The sequence below is a fragment of the Amyelois transitella genome, chromosome 16, assembly GCF_032362555.1.
Source record: "Amyelois transitella isolate CPQ chromosome 16, ilAmyTran1.1, whole genome shotgun sequence".
Taxonomy (NCBI): Eukaryota; Metazoa; Arthropoda; class Insecta; order Lepidoptera; family Pyralidae; genus Amyelois; species Amyelois transitella.
Window position 1 is genome coordinate 7,498,335 of NC_083519.1, and position 19,996 is coordinate 7,518,330.

At 38.3% G+C, this 19,996-nt stretch overlaps 3 protein-coding genes across 3 annotated transcripts; 1 reads left to right on the forward strand and 2 right to left on the reverse strand.

The window, feature by feature from the left end:
• Positions 1 to 912: 912 nt before the first annotated feature.
• On the reverse strand, positions 913 to 1,608 carry LOC132902672 (piggyBac transposable element-derived protein 3-like). Its single transcript, XM_060948644.1, has one exon. The coding sequence runs from the start codon at positions 1,606 to 1,608 to the stop codon at positions 913 to 915; it is 696 nt and encodes a 231-aa protein (XP_060804627.1).
• A 1,011-nt stretch (positions 1,609 to 2,619) lies between these two features.
• Positions 2,620 to 15,772, forward strand: LOC106129712 (AP-3 complex subunit beta-2). The gene is made up of 21 exons (XM_060948478.1): positions 2,620 to 2,831; positions 3,091 to 3,198; positions 3,428 to 3,566; positions 3,870 to 4,030; positions 4,539 to 4,682; positions 4,809 to 4,914; positions 5,282 to 5,477; positions 5,865 to 5,974; positions 6,326 to 6,593; positions 7,365 to 7,473; positions 8,232 to 8,343; positions 9,271 to 9,514; positions 9,957 to 10,081; positions 10,495 to 10,619; positions 10,846 to 11,080; positions 11,314 to 11,494; positions 11,888 to 12,087; positions 13,414 to 13,552; positions 13,964 to 14,073; positions 14,543 to 14,646; positions 15,097 to 15,772. Exons 1-21 carry the CDS (start codon positions 2,725 to 2,727, stop codon positions 15,245 to 15,247), a joined length of 3,174 nt encoding a protein of 1,057 aa, XP_060804461.1. The 5' UTR covers positions 2,620 to 2,724; the 3' UTR covers positions 15,248 to 15,772.
• LOC106129711 (putative nuclease HARBI1) lies at positions 15,748 to 18,608 on the reverse strand. The gene is made up of 5 exons (XM_013328364.2): positions 18,173 to 18,608; positions 17,849 to 18,045; positions 17,455 to 17,584; positions 17,047 to 17,188; positions 15,748 to 16,831 (listed from the first exon to the last, which is right to left on the reverse strand). Exons 1-5 carry the CDS (start codon positions 18,482 to 18,484, stop codon positions 16,146 to 16,148), a joined length of 1,467 nt encoding a protein of 488 aa, XP_013183818.2. The 5' UTR covers positions 18,485 to 18,608; the 3' UTR covers positions 15,748 to 16,145.
• Between the last annotated feature and the right edge of the window lie 1,388 nt (positions 18,609 to 19,996).

The window sequence follows — 19,996 nt, forward strand, 5'->3', positions numbered from 1 at the left end:
ACATGTACTTCTAACGTCAATGAAATATGATTCACTCCTCTCATGGTATATCAAAACGTTGACTGTTGTACCTACATAAATACAAACTTTCTTCTTTATCGGAACTCGAGCTATAAAGCTAAAGAGTGCGAATACATAGGAATCCTACATAAATTCATCCTACTTATATTATAAATGCGAAAGTTCTAAAGGATGTACGGATGTATGTTTGTAACTCTTTTACGCAAAATCTACTAGACTGATTTTGGTAAAATTAGGTATATCTACGTTGTAACCTGGAATAATAAGCGAAACCCCGGGGTACAGGGTAGCTAGTACACTATACTGCAGAAAGAACTATGTAGATATGTTGTTAATGGATATAAGGGATTCTTATCTGGCGACGAATTTCTTATATCTCCAGTGCTTAGTTAAATTGGAAAATCGAATAAAAGATCGACGGTAGGCTTATGGTGTTGCCCACATAAACGCGCCGACATAAACAAGTGTTGCACATGTTTAAATCTTACCTTAAACGTTAGACTTACCTAATCCAAGATCGTGCGTGATCAATGCGTACCACTATGTGTACCTATGCGGTTATATTTATTCGCCAATCCGTGAAATCTTTGTAATCGCGATTTAGACTCTTCGCTGCTATTGGTTGAGCGCGTCATTTTCTTCGCTATTAACCCTTAAATGGATGATTTTTTTTTCACGTTTTAAAAAAATATATTTGTGTAAAAGACGTGTATTACTGTCTAGGAAAAATTAGTAAAAAAATCTAGACATGAATTTACTATACTTTTTTTGCAATAATGTGAGTGTTGTTTATAAACAACATTGCGCATTCATTGATGTTTTGCAAGTATGGATAAAAATAAGAGTGGATATTGTTTTTGAAATGTATTTATTTATTCTTCATTATGATATTTATAAAAACAATTGCTTTTTTTTCGTATCACATAAAGATACACGACATTTTTGGCACATTTTAAATATAAAGCCTGAACATTTCGGGAATTTGCACCTCTGCTGCTTATCCAGCCAAACTGCCCAATGACATGTCTGATCTAATCTGACGTCTTTCAAAGGAATTGCTTGAGCTGGTCCACGGAACTTCTTCATTACAAGTTCTCTTTGTATTGTGCTCCGACTAGGTCGACCACGTTTAGCGCCATTTGCAGGTAGACCCAATTTGCAGAGGGTTTCAGCAAGTTCTAGCCTGAATGGACCCAAATTGAGAAGTTGATCATTTCCTTTCATATTATTTACCTTCTTGAACATAACCCATGAATTTATAACTGCGAGGTCCAGGAAATGATAAAATAAGCGCATCGTCCACTTGCGGCTCTTGATTGTGATGTGATAACGACCTATAAATGAGTCTAATAAGTCCACGCCTCCCATGTGGGCATTGTACTCCTTGATTACTTTGGGGCATAGAATAGCAACTCTCTCTTTCTTCGATTTATCAAAGTGTGTGACTGTGGTTGCTGGTTCTGCTCCTACGTAAGTGGAAAGAAGGTTAACGGGCTTGTTATCTTTCCACACAACAGCACTTACGTCAATATCATCCACAGTCGCCACGTTTTCCTCATAGAATCCTCTGGGTACGTTCTTTTTCATTATAGTGTTTTTTTCAGGCAATTTGCAGTTTCTCAATCGGTTAACTCTTACTGTTCCCAGTGAGAAAATTCCTTCTGTGAGAAAATGCTTCCGGTATCTGAGTTTCTCCCCTAAAAATAAGGCTGTCTTCAGCAGTAACAAGATTCCGTTTTCGCCAAACCAGAGGTCGTTTAGAAATCCCTTGTGATCTACTCTGGGGTGCTGCTTCTTCGGCTTCCAAAATAGGAGGGTCTGGCATATTTTCATCGTTGTCGATGACAAGAGGAGGATCAGCATCCACTTTATCAGACTGGGCATTCTCACCTTCATCACTATTTTCAAGGTCTCGAAGAACATCTCGAGCTGTTTGATAATAGTGACCTTCAGCCTCTACTTCGGAGTCTGACCTGTCTAAGCCGTCTTCTGAATCTTCAAGAGTTTCTAAATACTTTGTAATTTCGCTTTCTAGTAATCGCGGCATGCTGAAAAGCAAAATAAAAATCCTTCACCAAACATGCGTTTATTTAGCAGGCAATGCGCATTGTAGTTTTCCTACAACATTCCATATTTCGCCTTATTCAACAGTAGCATCAAGTTATTTTCAATGTTTTACTACATAAACATGCAATTGAAGATATAATCAAGCAAATAAAAATATGTTTTATACTTACAATATATTTTATCAAAGTCCGAACACAGCTACAAAATTTAGTTTCGCGCCACTAGAAAACTTTTCTTCAAAGTGACATTTGACATTACCTTTTTTTCAGATGCATAAAAATATTGGATAGTGTCAACATTAAAGAAAGTACAAAATTCGTTCAGAAATAAGAACTAGTTGTCAAAAATAACAAAACATAATTAGAAGGTCAATTTTATCTGTGATGTTTAGTATGTTGTTTAAAAACAACATTATCCATTTAAGGGTTAAACAGTTGTTGTGTGACATTAGTGATGTCGCCACAGAGACATCTATCACTGTCAAAGTCAAAATACGTCGACAACTTTCTGCAAATTCAAGTCAAATCAACTTCAAAATTCAAGATTGAAATTAGATGTCGGTCTTGGTCGGATCTTGTTTTGAATAGCCTGAATCTATGTGTGTATTATTATTTTAAAGATACAAACAATATCAAAATGGCCAATATTACATCTTACAATAACGATAAAGTGGTTACCGGTGAAGTAGAGTATCCGGCAAGCGACCCCGCATCGGGGGCTTTCTTCCAACCTGATTACAAAAAGTGAGTAAAAGCACTGATCTAATTTATGTTATACATAGGCTACACAACTCTTATTCACAAAGGGACTATTTCAAATTTAGCTCTAGAGCTAGACTAATGTTTCTCTTACACGTATTCTACTAAATAATAAAACATTTATATTGTTTGGACAAAAAATAACCACGAACACTTTCCTGCCCTGAATGTAAATGTTCACAGGCCTAGAAAAGCCAAGAGATGACGAAAAGTCATAAAATTATATTCTATGCATAACTTACAGAAATGAAGACCTGAAACTGATGCTTGATGGTTCCAAAGACTCCTTGAAGTTAGAGGCAATGAAAAGGATCATTGGCATGATAGCCAAAGGTCGTGATGCATCCGATTTGTGAGTACATATTATCAAAAACTACCCATACTTATAGTTACTTGCTAATAAACTTAGTAAACTTTGTTTATGGAAAAACCTTCATGTTATGCTTTTGTATGGATAAACTGCTAAATGGGTAATAACTGCGTAATGTTTAACATATCCTATAATTCACAGCTTGAAATATTTAAATTAAAAAAAAAAACTAATTTAAACCTTTGTAAATATCCTATCAACTTTAATTCAGATTCCCAGCTGTTGTGAAGAATGTAGTATCAAAGAACATAGAAGTGAAAAAGTTGGTGTATGTCTACCTGGTGAGGTATGCAGAGGAGCAGCAAGACCTTGCACTCTTGTCTATCAGCACATTCCAGCGAGCATTGAAGGTAAGTTCCATTTCAAATCATTTTGGTACTTTTCTGAATTTATACATTTTTTTATCCTCCTGGCGATTGTCTTGGTTGAGTCCTGCCTCAAAAAGTGCTACTCATCACTTAATCATGGAGTAGATATGTAAGTTATGCATTTCCATTTTTTACTTATTTAAAGCTTTATTGAATAGTATACTAAGTGGACTTTCTAACATTTTCTCTATGTGTAGATGCCTTGATTCTTGATAAATAAAACAGCAAAATATACCTGTCACATTATTTTTTGTAATAATTTTTTTATTCCATGACTGCCTTCAGGATCCAAATCAATTAATTCGAGCCAGTGCTCTACGGGTTCTGTCATCAATTCGAGTGCCAATGATTGTACCAATAGTGATGCTTGCAATCCGTGATTCGTCCAGCGACATGAGCCCTTATGTCAGGAAAACTGCAGCTCATGCTATACCCAAACTCTACAGGTTGGTAAACAAGTGTTGGTGAAGAAATAATCATGACAGTCATTAAAATCACAGTGATTAAAATATGTTACATTTTTATTAATATGTATACATGCATAAAACACTTTATAATTTATGAGAAAGACAGACCCGATAGTTCCCAAAAGGCTCAAAGAACACATTAAACTAAATGCCTTAATGGGTGAATCAAAAAGTGACAGGTTGCTAGTCCATCACCTATAAAAAGAATCCCAAGTTTACAAGTCTTTCTTGGGCTTAAAGTGAAATGCGACTAGCTGAATAACCACAATCATGTGAACTTTTGGTGCTTTTTTCAAAACCTAGATGTACTATTTCATTAAAAGGGATGCTAACCTCAAGGGGGTGAAGTTCCTTGTAGCTTGAAACTTTTGACAAATATTGATATAATAGATATAACTTTAATTTATTGAAACTTATATTGATGTAAAAAAGTGCCTGTGAAGGCCTTTTTTTAATAATATATTAATATTTATTTTGTTATTTTCAGCTTAGACCCTGACCAGAAGGAAGAGTTGGTTTCTATAATAGACAAACTGTTGTCAGATAAAACACCACTTGTGGTAGGTTCAGCTGCTATGGCATTCTCAGAAGTCTGTCCGGATAGAATGAGCCTTATTCATAGAAGCTACAGGTACTTAATTTTAAAATAACAAATATACACCTTTGTGAAAGACAAACTTTTATGTTTAATTCTATGTAGTTTGTGTTACTGCAACACTAATAATTCCCAAGATAAATAAGTATACTTTGTTAACAGGAAATTATGTTCGCTGCTAGCCGACGTAGATGAATGGGGGCAACTGGCGCTATTGAATGTTCTCACCGTTTATGCCAAGACCTGCTTTCCGGATCCCAATGTTGAAGTAAGTCATTCTCTTTGGCATGTTTATCTATGCTCCCCAGTCCTGGCCGAGCGGTTCTCGGTGAATAACAAAATGTAGTAAAGAATAAAATAAAAAAATCAGGAAATCTATAAAAAAAAAAAATAGTAAAAACAAAAACTGGTGAACTTCATAAAAACTTTCAAAAATAGTGAAAACATCAAACACCACCTAACAATACTTTTTCGTGTAATGGCATACAGTGTGCCAACCTACTCACTAAAATCCCTCCGTGCGCAATTCTTGGAATTTTGAGGGCATTATGGGATCGCAAAGCTCTCTACCATATTGCCATCTGTTTGTGAATGAACCCTAAATGAAATGAATTAATTTCTAAACTTTCCTACAGTCATACTCCAGCGACAGCGATACAGACAAGCCCTTCTACTCCCTCTCCGACGATTCGACGAAATCCCGGTCTCGTCCGACCCCGTCTGTTGACCCCGACCTGCGACTGCTTCTGCGTGCCGCCAAACCCTTGCTACAGTCGCGAAATTCCGGTGTTGTCATGGCGACTGCTCAGCTTATAGTACATACGGCTCCTGGTAACTAAATCTCTTATAAAGTCCAGTCTTATAAACCCATAAGCGACTAAGGGATATGGCATAAAATTGGTATTCCTTATTTTGGCGATGGGCTAGCAACCTGCCAAACAGCTGAACGTGGCCTATCAGTTTTTCCAAGAGTGTTGGCTCTGTCTACCCCGCAAGGTATATATACTTGATTATATAATATGTATGAATATATGTATCAACGCATACCATCAAACTGATATTTTGCTAATGCATACTATTGTTTCATTAGGAAACCAAATGTTTCATCCATCTATCTATCTAAAACTAAATATTTTTGTAAGTACTCAGTAAGTTAAAGTTATTCTTATGAGGATAAAATTTTATAAACCTGAATAAAATTTTGTCAAATTTCCACAGCTCAAGAATTACCGCCGGTCGCTAAAGCCATGGTGCGACTGTTACGAGCACCCATTGAAGTGCAGAGCGTCGTGTTGAACGCTATAGCGTCGCTTACTGTTACTAAGAGGGTGAGTCAAAGTTCAAATCAATATTTTAGTGTAATACAGTCTTGAAAACAATTGTTTTCAAACTTTTATTTAATAGAATCTACTTTAGTTCTTCCTGTGTCCAAAGTCACAATTCTAAAATCAGTTTGTCTGTCACGTCATGGCCTAGAAAATTATAGCAGCGAAATTGATCACTTTTTCAGACCTCTTCAAAAATCATTAAATCTCCGTAAAATTGTGGAAAGAAAAGACTACTTATATTTTTTTTTAATAAGTATTTGTAAGAGCATAGCTTCTTTGGTTAGTTTATTTATCAACTTTTTCACAATAAATTATAAGACCTTAATGTATGTTATTTTTCGTGCCTTCCAGTCTCTATTCGAGCCATTCCTCAAGAGTTTCTTCGTCCGCAACTCCGACCCAACGCACATAAAACTTCTCAAACTGGAGATCCTCACGAACTTAGCCACAGAAGCGAGCGCGGCGGTCGTCTTGCGCGAATTTCAGACCTATGTGACAGCCAATGACAAGGCGTTTGCCGGGGCCACTATTCAGGCTATTGGGCGGTTAGCAGTTAATATACAGGCTGAAACAGAGACTTGTTTGAATGGGTTGTTGCATCTTCTGTCTAGCAAAGATGGTAAGTTATAAAGTTAAGCTTTTAAAAAGTGAAACCTTTTTGCCAAATTAATATAGCTTAATATATTGAACACGTTTTCTTCCAAATGCCTACGAAATTTTAACTATGAGAGAGATACGTTATGTTTCGGTTGTGGAATCAAGTGCGCAAATTTCAGGCTTATATGACAGCCAAAAATAAGGCCTGAGTAACTATTCAAGCTAGTAGGTAGATAAGCTGTCAATATACAGGACGTAACGGAGACTTGTTGAACGGGCTATGGCATCTCTTCTGTCAAAAAACGAGGTCAAAATCCAAACTTACATAGTCATACTGTATTACTCTTGCTGAGTTGCTCCTGGCTTGATCCTGATTACATTCTTACTACTGAGATGAGCCTGGAGTGCACCTTTGTCCACGTTCCTGGATTAATATAGATTATCCTACTACTATTATAAAGGCGAAAGTTTGTATGGATGTATGGATGTTTGTTACTCTTTCACGCAAAAACTACTGAACCGATTACCATGAAATTTGGTATGTAGGTAGCTGAAGACCCAGAATAACACATAGGCTACTTTTTATCCCAGAGTTCCCGCGGGATTGATAGGGTTTCCATGCGGACGAAGTCGCGGGCGGCCTCTAGTACATTATATTTTAGGCACAGACTGAGTTAACAGTCTGTGTAAATCTTTTCTATGCATTGTAAATATATTTGTCATTTCAATATCATTTCATATAGTCCACTGTACATTTTTAAGTGCAATAAATATATTTGTCTATTGTTTTTAGAATGGGTGGTATGCGAAGCGGTGGTGGTTGTAAAGAGAGTGGTGTGTGGGGGAGCGGCTTCAGCGCGCGCCGCCGTCGCACGCGCCGCTAAGCTGCTGAGGCAGGATCGGTGAGACCTCGGATTATTTTATACACACGACATAATTACCAAGTCTGTAGCTACCTTTAACGGGAGATAGATTTGAACCGCTCACTTTTTCTTGGGGAACTGGGGATGTCTTGACGAAAGGTCCGTGTCCGCTATTAGAGCGAGATAGCAGATATTGATTTTGTATTTTAAGTGTAATGTACTTGTAATAAGGTCGTTATTTTATAAAATTCATTCGGTTCGATTCGTCGGTAGTTTGTCGAATATTGGCAAGGCAACTTATAAACCTGGAAGTAGTTTAAAATTACCACTACATCTCTTTCCTATGGATGTTGTAAAAAGCGACGAAGGAATAGGCTAATAAATTTTGGATTCTTCTGGATTTGATGGGCTAGTAACCTATCGTTATTTGAATCTCAATTCTATTAGAAAACTAACACAGCGGAACCTGGCCTTTCGGTTTTTTTAGGACTAAGTACCTATTTATTATAAAATATAGTATCGTTGAGTTAGCATTTTGTAACACAAGTCTCGAAGTTACTATTGTGTTATTTGTCTTGTCCCGTATATATTTATTTTTATTTTTTATATACCATTTTTGGTAGGTACACTCTGTAAGCAACAAGCTAGTTATATAGTTAGTTATATTATATAGTTTACAATTTTTAAATCTCACTTTTGTTACTTTAAATCTGAATTCCATCATCCATTCATATCAATAAAAATAATTTCTGTTTGTTACGTTTGTAACATAATATATATGAGATCGGTGGCCGCAGGCTGGCGGCGGCGGCGCGCGCGGCGGCCGTGTGGCTGGTGGCGGAGCAGGGCGCGGCGCACGCGCGCGCCGCCGCCGTGCTCGCGCACATGACGCAGCACTTCGCCGACCAGGTGACGCACACATACTGATCAACTACATGTGCCGTGTGGTCCCCGGCACCAGTACAAAAAAGAATAGGACCACTCCCATCGCTTTCTTATGGATGTCGTAAAAGGCGACTAAGGGTTAGGCTTACAAACTTGGGATTCTTTTTTTTTTTTAGGCGATGGGCTAGCAACCTGTCACTATTTGAATTCAATTCTATCATTAAAACAAATAGCTGAGCGTGGACTATCAGTCTTTTCAAGACTGTCGGCTCTGTCTACCACATAAGGGATATAGACGTGACCATATGTATGTATTTTAATCATCTCTTTCAGTTTTAAAATTGTAATTTGCTACTAAATACTGTGTTCTTTTTTTTTATATTGTACCAAGAACGATGGTTATGGGTCGATCGTCACGGAAGGGAAGATCTTCCGCAAAGATAAGTGTTATGCCTGGGGAACCGCGCGATAGACGATGTCGTGTCGGAGGTTGTAGATATACTCCAATCCGTGAAATCTTTGCGCGATTTAGATAACGCACGCATAACGTACCTCACGCTATTTTTACTACGCTTTTATTAGCTTGGTTACAAAGTAACTGTAACTGTTTTCAGGAACGCATAATAAATATAATCACAGCTCCAGTTACATCTGAAAATTATTATATTGACTTATATAATTCAGGAATATTTTTAGATTAAATCAGTCAGATTTTTACACGAAGAGAATCCTGCCTATCTAAAGTATGTGACCTGCACAGAAACCTAATTTAGGTAATTGGATCATAGTTAAACATTCAGTTGCTTACTTGAATGTGTGTTTCTTCACAATTTTATCACTCATTGCACCGTTAAAGCATCAGTTGCCATTCAAAATAATGTAACTCAAAAAGAGTAATTGATTCATTGATCGCCGATACTATTCGAAAGTGAATCACGCTTTTTTTTTCAGGACGAACTCGTGAAACTTCAACTTCTCTCCCTAGCTGTGAAGTTATCCATCACACAGCCATCAACTCTTCCCATTTGCCAATACATGCTATCTCTAGCACGGTATGACGCAAGCTATGACGTCAGAGACCGGGCCAGGCTGCTGAGGAGGTTCGTGGAGAACGGGGATAGACAGCTGCCGTCTAAAGCTAGCGAAATATTCAGACCGGACAAACCTAAGCCGACCATTGAGAGTAGTTTTAAGGGTAAGTTCAATTAAGGACAGTACATACGTTATCATTCATATTGTGTGTTGTCTTCCCTCTGGGATTGAGCTCTGTGCTGGGTCTGGGTTGTCTATGGTTGCCAAATATACAAACGGGTTGAACACATAATCTTGAAGGCAATGTCTTCTCTCTGTTTCCGACACTCCAGTTAACCATAAAACTAGGAAGAGAGAGACGATTAAACATATTGCCTTATAACATTCGTTAATAACACTAACACCCATGTCGATTTTGTTCACTCGTAATACATGGTGAACATAAGCGATATGGATCTTATCGTCTCTCTCTTTCTACCTTTATGGTTAACTGGAGTGTCGGAAAGAGAGAGAAGACATTGCCTTTCAAGGTTCATGGATAAGTAAGCATGGACAGGAGCTTACACGTGACATGAAGATGTGATATTTGTGTGTATGTTTGCCAGATCGCCAACAATTCACACTGGGATCTCTGTCGGCGTATATGGGAGTGTCAGCGGCGGGGTACCGGCCTCTGCCCGCTGCGCCAGAGAGGACGCAGGGCGCCGCACTCAGGGACGCTGGCGATCAGGTATTTAAATTTATATTAATAGCAAATAAATTATATTAATAATAAATAATTAACGAAGAGTCTCAACCAACATGCAAGCGTAACTGTCGGTAGCTTGAGACCCACTCCGCTACTGGTAGGTAGATAAATTATTTTTAATTTAAAAATGTAGTTTCAATAAATAATTCATTGATTAAGAAAGATATAGTCCCGGCGTTTCCATCCAGGGAAGACGCGTGATTATAGGTAAGTATGTCACATTAGAAATTCATAAAACAAATCAAATCAAAGTTATGAATCAAGTGGTCTCATTGGACTCCCAACGAGTGTAAACAAATATTTTAAAATTGTTCTCACTGTGTTAACTCTATCATATGACCTTACTTCATGTGTATGCGTTTGACTTTTACCTACTAAAAATAATCTGATTGTAGAACGTGCAGAAAGAAGTTGCATCCCCGCCCGTCCAAAAAGACAAGACTTTCTACTCCGAACCGGAGAGTTCTTCAGGTTCCTCATCTGGTGACTCCAGCAGTGATGAAGAATCTTCGTCTAATGAGTAAGTTGACAATTGGTTATTTGGTCAAAAGTACCCTAAAAACCGATCCGTTTATAAAAAACAGCAAACATTTATTGTAACTAAGCTTCTAAGAATCATTCTTTATACATATGTGTTCTTAGTCCTTATGTTTTGAGGCTAAGATACAAAATAATAATTACCAAACTTAAAAAAATTTAGTTCTGTTGATTTTTGTAAATAACTCAGTAAGTACCTTTGTCAACAGAGAAGAAGAAGAAAGCACCAACGATAAGAAGAAAGAAAATACGAAGCAACCCAACAATTACAGCAGGTCATCGACCGGCACGTCGGATAGTGAATCGGATAGCGGTTCCGACGCGGATTCGGATAGCTCCGGCAGCGAATCGGATTCGAGCGACGAAGAGAGTTCCGACGACAAGAAAAGTTCGGAAGATAAGAAGAGTCCGGATTATAAAAATTCAAGCAAACATGACAAAAAGGTAACTAACTGTGTTTTGTCAACAAAGAACCGGTTTATATTGGAGACCCATATGTTCAACTTAACTAAACTAACTTTTACTTACCTTTTACGCTCCAATAGATTCGCAAACTTACACATGGAGAAGATTAAAATGTTTACTTACAGCCTACTGGACGTATTTCGCAAAAGTTTTGTTACGAGGAGATGATTTTTGACAACTTCCTCAAGGAAACTAAACAAGTTAAATTTCAGATGACAAAACAAGAGCCAGAGCCAAAAGGACAGAAAACGGACAGTCAAAAGAAGAATGAGAAATCTAACCTGGAATTACTCCTAGAATTGGATGAGGTGGCCAGTTCTCTGCCCACCATGACGCCCACGTGTGGCGGCTTCCTGTCCCCCCAGAATGCGGCGGTGCCCAACATGGGAGATGGTAAGTTCTCTTCTATCTCAAATATATATGATTGACTGACATGATAACAATTAATGCATCAAAACATTATGTTTTATAGACGTTTCCAGAAAAACTATTACTATCCCGTTTTGCATCATAATAAAAAGCGAAGCAGCGATAGTTTTTTGAGCGATAAAAACGGCGCGCGCGTTCTTTGCTACGGGGGCAAGGACAAAGCAAACGGGACGATATTATAATTGTTAGAATCTTCAAATTATTTGAACAGACGCTATCATTCCCGTGGGGCCAGCATTACCCAACCCTCGTCGCACAGAACTAATTTCAAATTATTTGAACAGACGCTATCATCCCCGTGGGGCCAGCATTACCCAACCCTCGTCGCACAGAACTAATTTCAAATTATTTGAACAGACGCTATCATCCCCGTGGGGCCAGCATTACCCAACCCTCGTCGCACAGAACTAATTTCCCGCGTGTGCAGCGGCGGACTCGCGGCCGAATATAGGTGGGCTCGAGCACCACATTTATACTCCCCCAAGATGTGCGCCATAGAGATCACATTCACCAATCATTGGCAGAAGGATGTTACTAACATACGAATAAATAAGAAGGTAAGCTTGTATAACTACACGAGGACTAACTAATTAAATTAAGTTTTAAACAGAGCTTATTTTCGTAACTAACATTTATACTCTTCTATGTGTGCCATAGAGATCGCTTTAACGAATTATTGGCGTGTGTTCTTATTATTTATTATTATATTGGTACATGTAAAATGTGCACGGGCCCATAGGGACCCGGTCATTTGGGAGGCGTTCATGGGGCCGAAGCCAACATGAAGAGGCCCTTTGGTACCTTTTGTTCTAAAGTGAGATGGGCACAGCTATGGAGATCTGTCCCTTGATGAACCATTGGGATGCACCAACGGACAGCCCTCCATAGCTGCCAAACTATTGCCAGGAAGGGATTTACTTAATTTGGGTCATGCGGATGGGATGCTAATGGATTGGATTTCTGGGCTATGGAGTGAGATACGGACATCTGCCTCGAAAATCTCTCACATAATTTTGATTAGGCAGATGGTGACTTGCTGCTCATTGGCTATACAGCAGCCTGTGGGCACCCTAAATAAGCCACCATGCGGCGGCCATGGCGCAACACGTTAAAAGCAGCTATAGGATGCCGAGAGGTGCGGCCCCGGTTTCACGAGCACGAGGCATGACCCCGTGCTGGTTTCCCCGCTATTACGCCATTACGTGCAATACACTTCCATCCTGGAGCATAGGATCTGCTCTTGCGACTCCACTCTGGCCGGCCGGCCAAGGCAAGCCAGAGGCGGGGAAAGTGTCACTGTGTGTATGTGTGTGTATGGCGCATGTCTGTGTGTTCCCCAGGAGGTAGGGTCCGTGGTGTCGCCACTCACCAACGGCTTCGCCACAAGCCGCCCCGCGGAGACTGACTGCACTGGGAAGGAAACCCTTCCACAGAGGGCGATGGGGTCGTCACGTCCCGACGCCTTCACGTCCCGACGCCTAGATTTACGTCCCGACGCTATTATTAATAATTATTGGCATGACGAAATATAACCACGTTATATTTTTAGGAGATGGGCTAGCAACCTATTATTATTAAGCCAAATAGCTGAACGTGGCCATTCAGTTCTTTCAAGACTGTTGGCTCTGTCTACCCCGCAAGGGATATAGACGTGACCATATTTATGTATTTATGTAACCATGTCACAAGGTGGTAATGTTTCACTGTTACCATTGTTACAGATATTAGATGGCTTAGAAATTAACTTAAAAAACAATTAAGAAGCTCTGTTTCGAACTTGCTGGTCTTTCTAACTGCTTGGAGTGCACTCTTAAAGATTTGTGCAATCTGTGATTTAAGTACTCGTATATTTAAGTGGTCATATTTCTATGTATAACACTAAGACGCTGACGGGCGCCCGCGCGATGCACGACTTCGCGGCCGTGGGCGCGCTGGCGCCGGGCGGCGGCGCCAGCGCCACGCTCGGGGTGGACTTCGCGGACACCATACAGCCCATAGAGTTCACCATCGCTAGTTCTCTAGGTAAGCTTTGATTAGTAATTTAGAGAAAAATAACGTCAGGCAAACGGCGGATGCGACGACATCTTAACACAGCATAAGTTTCAATAAAAAATGTATGGAGTATTGCAGGTGACTGTAAAGGTTTCTCCTTATGTTTTGACGGGCACTTATCTTTGAAAAATAAAAGAATAGATAATGTACTTCATTGAAAGGGCGAATTTCTAACTTTGAACCGATCAGTCGAAATGAAGGCGGGTAATCTAGATATAAGGAATGAATTTATCTCAATGGGATCCACCTGTGGCAAAATGGCCTGTAGTATTGAATTTAATATTTAATATAATATTTGAGAAAAAAGGTAGCATTCTTCTATCGCAAAATTTTATTAAAGCCTGACAAAAGTCGGTAAAAACTATAAATATGTTTTCGCAGGGGAAGTGCCAGTCAGCATCACCCCGCCCGTCGGGGAGCTGATGCGCGCCGTGTCCATGCCTGACACGAGATGGAACAATGAGCACAACAAACTGCGAGGAATGACTGAGGTCAGGATTATTACATATTCAGTATTTACATCATGAATTTCGAAGAATTCGTAACTGGTCATCAAAGATCAGTAAAAGCTGAAACGAAAAAAAATCTAAATAAAATCTACACGACCACGGCACAAGTTGGTTAAGTTCCCTCTTATCACTATCAGAGACCAGATGACCTGACTATCACTAGGGTCAACATGTAAAATTGTTTGGTTGTTTTCACTGTCGACATTTTATTGGCTTCAGTTTGGTACATTGATTTTTGAAACACATGAGGTTAGCCTAGGTAGATAGAAGAAATAGGCAGAACCACTTCTTCCCCGAGAATTCAACTAAGACGTTAGGCTGATGATGCATGCCAATGACATCAACTAAAATATGCCAGAGACAAAATCGTCTCACTTGCCCCACGGTGGACCTCAAAGGGACTCGTGGGATGGACCGGATTTTTATATGCAAGTATTTTTATTTGTTCTAGTGTGACAAGAAAGCGATGAAATTAGAAGACGAGCAGGCGATTTGTAAGAGAGTATTTGAAACCGCTAATTTGGGTGCTGTCACAAGCAACGGCGATTTGCTAAGGTATGAAATCAAATAATATTTTAATAAATATATTTTATATAAAATCTTTAATTGAATTATTTTTGTTAGAGCAAGTTGTTATTTGAAATGGCTTCCAAAATTTTTCTATAAGAAAAGGCAGAGACTACATGTTTCCACCAGGATTCCTCCATATTTATTTCGCTTTATCCACATTCATAGTTCTTCATGCGTGCATTGTCGATTTAGGGTAATCTTCCCAGTAATATTGTTATAAATTTCAAATCATATTTTTTTTTACCGAAGACGACGAAGAGCCAATAATCTTACGATTCTTTTTGTAGGCGATGGGCTAGCAATCTGTCGCTATTTGAGTTTCAATTTCATTAAGCCATACAGCTGAACGTGGCCCTTCAGTCTTTTTAAGACTGTAGACTCTGTCCACTCCGCAAAAAATGTAGACGTAATTATATCGATATATATTTTTATCAGATTCGCGGGCCGCATGATGTCATCCCAAGACCTTGTGCTATTGTCAGTGAAAACAGAAGAGGACTCCAGTAGAATCGTTGCAAACTGTCCGAACATGGCGATCGCGTCGCTACTCGTTAACGAAATCGCTAACGCTTTCTCAAGAACATGAGAATTGAACGGGAACCGTTGAACTGTTTTAAAGGTTCTAACTGGAGGTCATTTAGGTGACTAATACACGAACGTTGAAACACGATATGACTTATTGTCCCTCTCTTTCTAACTTTAAGGTTAACTGGGGTGGTGCGAAAAGAGTATATTTACCTTTAAATTTACGTGAATAAAGGGGCTGCCATGTTAGTCATTCAACGACTTATGGAAATGGTGGTTATTATGGAAGATATCTTTGATTAATTTTCCCTAAGCTCACTTCAAGTTAATTTCTTGTTGTTTTTCGTGTATAGTTTTAAACTGTTATGGCTGCATATGTCAGTAACAGACGGCAAATGTCATTGTAAATGTGATTTTGCAGGTATTATGTGCAGGTATAACATTGTAAATTATTTTGAATAAAATAAAAACTTGTACATATTTACCTTGTTCGGCTTAACAAAACCTTATTTATTAGTCTTATAAACAGATCGTTTAATACTTGTATCGCGTAATATACTAAGAAAATATATCAATATACACAACATTATTTTGTTTAATTTTTTATCCCCTCGCAATGATTGGCACTTGGCATCGTATTTTATGATTTCTTAGATATGTTCACAAATCTTTGTCATACTTACAAACAGTTAAATCAGTCCTCAAAATACACTTCAATCAATAAAACTTTTTTCACCAGCATAACATCCTTACCATACAGATTTTGAACTGTAATAAAGTGGACTTCAAAATTTCTTTCTTTGTTCATAGCACTTAATTTAGATCACAAATAACAATGTCAAAATAAATAAAAATTGTAATTTTGAAGTGTTTTTTGTTGTCTGATACATGTTGACATTGTGGTCGGAGCTGGCGCTGGCTGGTAAAGGTATTTTCCACATATCTCAAACCAAAATTTTTCACTGCTGAGGATAATGTCCCCAACCTGGAGCCATGCTCAAACTATAACCAGGATTACAATGCATGCTAAGGACCCTTGGCCTCTTACTGCCATCATCATGGTGCATCTGCGGAGGCAATGGTTGCGGCGGCGCCAGCGCAGGGATATGTTGCTGTGCGCCCTGCATGTTCTGATGACTACTCTGATGGCTCTGTGCCTGCTGACTCTGATACCCTTCCAATATTCTATCCTTTTTCGACATACGTTTCTTTGGAGCACTACTTTCAGGCATTACCCTCCTTTCGTTCCACAACCGCTCGACTAAAGCCGCCCTCGCTTGAATGCCATTCTGATCATCCACTTGCTTGCGTGGTATTGGACCGTTTGCTACCTTCTGCTTCATCGCTTCCAGCCTTTCTTCCGTTTGTGTCATCTGTGGAACTATGAGGCTGTTTCTGTTACAAATATTATGAAGAATACAGCAAGCAACAACAATTTGTGCCACTGCTGAAGGGTCGAACTGCTTGTTGCATGTGGCTTGAAGACATTTCCATCTGCTTTTTAGCTGTTTTATCGTCTCTGTAACAGAGTTAAAAGCCTGGCTATGTATGTTTGAGTAATATTTCTCAGGTGAAACAGGGGATTTTTTAGTAATCTTCGGTATTGGCGTCATGATGTACAACTTTTGTGTGTAGTATGGACCACCTGAAATATAAAGTTCAAATGAATTAAATGTTAATCTTGTAAACACACCTTACAGTGTAGTGGCGCTTCTGTCATTGTAATACTTTAGACTTGCCATGTGTACTCTTTGCTGGACTCATGGGTCAACTGATTACTGGTGTACTAGTGTTGTAGACAAAAGAAAAGTGGGAGACCTGACCGATCAAATACAAAAAACTAGTAGCTTTGAAACTGACCTATAAGAAAACATTGCTCTCCAGAATGGTTAAGGCTCTGTAAGTCATTTTTCACGGCATGTCTGTTGAGGATCGCATCGTATGATAACGAGCCACCCGCACTCGCGTCCACACTCATCACGTTGCATTCACTGTCACATACCTGTAAACAATAATAACCCACCTATAAATTTTAAAAACACCCTAAGATTCTACAGGTCAGATCGGGTCCCTAAAAAGTCAATGAGGATCCCTGCCAATTCCCATTACTGCCAACTGTGCTTACGAAATATTAGATAAAGAAAGCTACTCTCTTACATGTTCATAGTTATGTAAAAGTATTATGCTATAATCATATTTCCTTTTTGTGCTGTATCTTCATATTTCAAGCTCTGAATAATATAACACTTGTGGTTCAAAATGACTTACAATCTGCACTTTCTTGGAGTGAAATGATTTGTTGAAGTGTATCTTCTGGTCATCATCTGGCCGTGCTATTGGAACATGAGTGCAATCAATGCATCCCACTACATTAGGAATGCCATACTTCATATAAAATCTGTAATAGAAATGGACACTGTTATATTTAATTTTAAACTAGCATTCAACATGAAAAGATACCCTTTAGAAAGGATACCACAAGAATAGAATATTATTCTTTTAATTTCTTACATATATTTCCTTATAATAAACAAGCACAAGGTTTCGCTACAATGGAAAATTCCAAAAAAAGTCTTTGTTACTATTGTGGATATAGGTAATTGATGGAATTTAAAGATAAATACCATTGGCAATTAAAATAAACATATTATAAAATATTTACCTAGATTTAATATGATCTCTTTCATTTCTAAGATGTGGAAAATGTATGTATTTTTTGACAATGGTAGGATGGTTCATAGCCTCTGTAACCTGCTGTATTGCTGTACCCACAAAGTACTGGGTAATAGCTGGATCAGATTTCCCACCCATAGTCTTCTGAAATTTGCCACTAGCGTAAAATGAAAGAGTTGCCATGACCTGAAAACACAATGAAATATAAAAGTAGTCATTCATAACCATAATGGTACAAAGAATTAATATTTATACATCACATATCATGTTTTACAAGGCACTTTGTTGTTGTAAACTGTTTCGCTAGTCTTACCTTACTTTCTACAGAGAACTCAATAGACTTAATTGAATCTGGCATCACTGGTTTTAGTTCTTCACACAGGGTCTGCACCAAGTCTTTCGTCAATCTAAACATATCGACAAACGCTGTATCTGGCATATCGAACGGGTTACATTCTTCACGCACCTTTGGAAGCCTTTTTTCGGGGCTGTTTGCCTTTTCAACAGGCCTCGCTTCCTGCTGTTTCTGTGTGTGCGGATTGTCCCATTTTAACAGTTCAAAAATCTCCGGTTCTTCGTCTACTACAGATATGTAGCCTTCTTCTGGTGGCTTTTCGGCCATCATCGAATAAATTTAAGATTATTTGTTAAATTCAATTTAGCTTGGGAATCAAGTTTGGATGCTGAATCTTTGTTTGACAAATTTGACAGGATGTTTTGACAATTTACTCCAGTAGAAGTTGACAGCTAAACAACAATGGCATTCCAAAATGACAACTTATATAATTTTTATTTATTTTTGAACCAAATGGTTTTGTTTTTCTTTATTTGTATTATAGATTTCCTTACGATATTAAAAAAGGTCTGAAAATCATCAATTAACAAAAAACACAACTAGAACTGCGAAGAAAACTACGTGCGTATAATGTGGCATGACGGGATGAAACGGTAACTCGAACCCACCAAAACCACACGATGCCAACGCTAGCCCCATTTGTATCGGGAGTGTGTAACGATCTCTATTACAAACAATAAAACAAATATGATATTACCTACATTTTGTTTTATCTAGAACACTAAGTCCCTTTTTTCCGTTCCCGTGATAAGAAAAAAAGTACATAGCTTCTGTTTGACCTCTGATTATTATTTAAGCTATCTCCCGTGACTCCGCCCTTGTGAAAATTATTTTAAATTTATTTTTCCGTACTCCACACTATAATATAGTGTGGAGTACGGAAAAATTTTACTTAAGTAGATATTATCTACTTAAGTAAAAATTTTATTTTCATAATTATGATACTTATTGATTCAGTTGAAAATTTCATTGAAAAAGTATCTAACAGAAACCCTTACTTTCGCATTTATTAGTTGAGATGGAATTAGTATTCATCGAGACTTGATCCAGCTGCGTAAGCATGAAACCGTAACAGCTAGACAGACGCATTATATTATGGATGAATGCAGGTAAATTATTCAAAGAAGTTGCGAAGCTCTGCCCTGTCACGCGTCTAGGATTTTGCTCTGTGATATGATCTCACTTCGTTCACGGGCCGCCGCTGTCGCCTTCAAGACTAGACAAAAGATCGATTATTTTGTATTAGGAAGGTTTATTACATACCTATTATATTACAAGTACCTAGAAATCTGAATATTTTATTAAAGTAGTTAATCAGCTACTACTGACTCATAGAGGTCAAAGTTTTTACCTATCTACCTACTCATTGCACGTTGCATTAAAATCTATCAAATGTTGAAATTTGCTTTTTCATGAATGTAATAAACGACAAAGGGTTAAAGATCTATTTAATAATGACCTTCTTTTCCTTAGGATACTTAGGTATTGATTATTATAGTTAATTTAAGTATAATCTGTGAAATTACTATCCTCCGCTGTCAAGGGCAGTCGCATAAAACGTAAAATGTCCTTAATATCTATTCCTGCGGGGATTTCAGAAAATTCCTGCTTACTGCACACCTTGACCACGTGAGGAAACTATGTAGGTACGTAAATGCCAAATCTTCCAAACTTAGCGGCTAGCGTTGTGCGTCTGTGTGCGTTGATATGTCAGTCAATCAGATTAAGTATACAAACATACATATTCGCGTCTATATCCCTAGGGGGTAGACAGAGCCAACA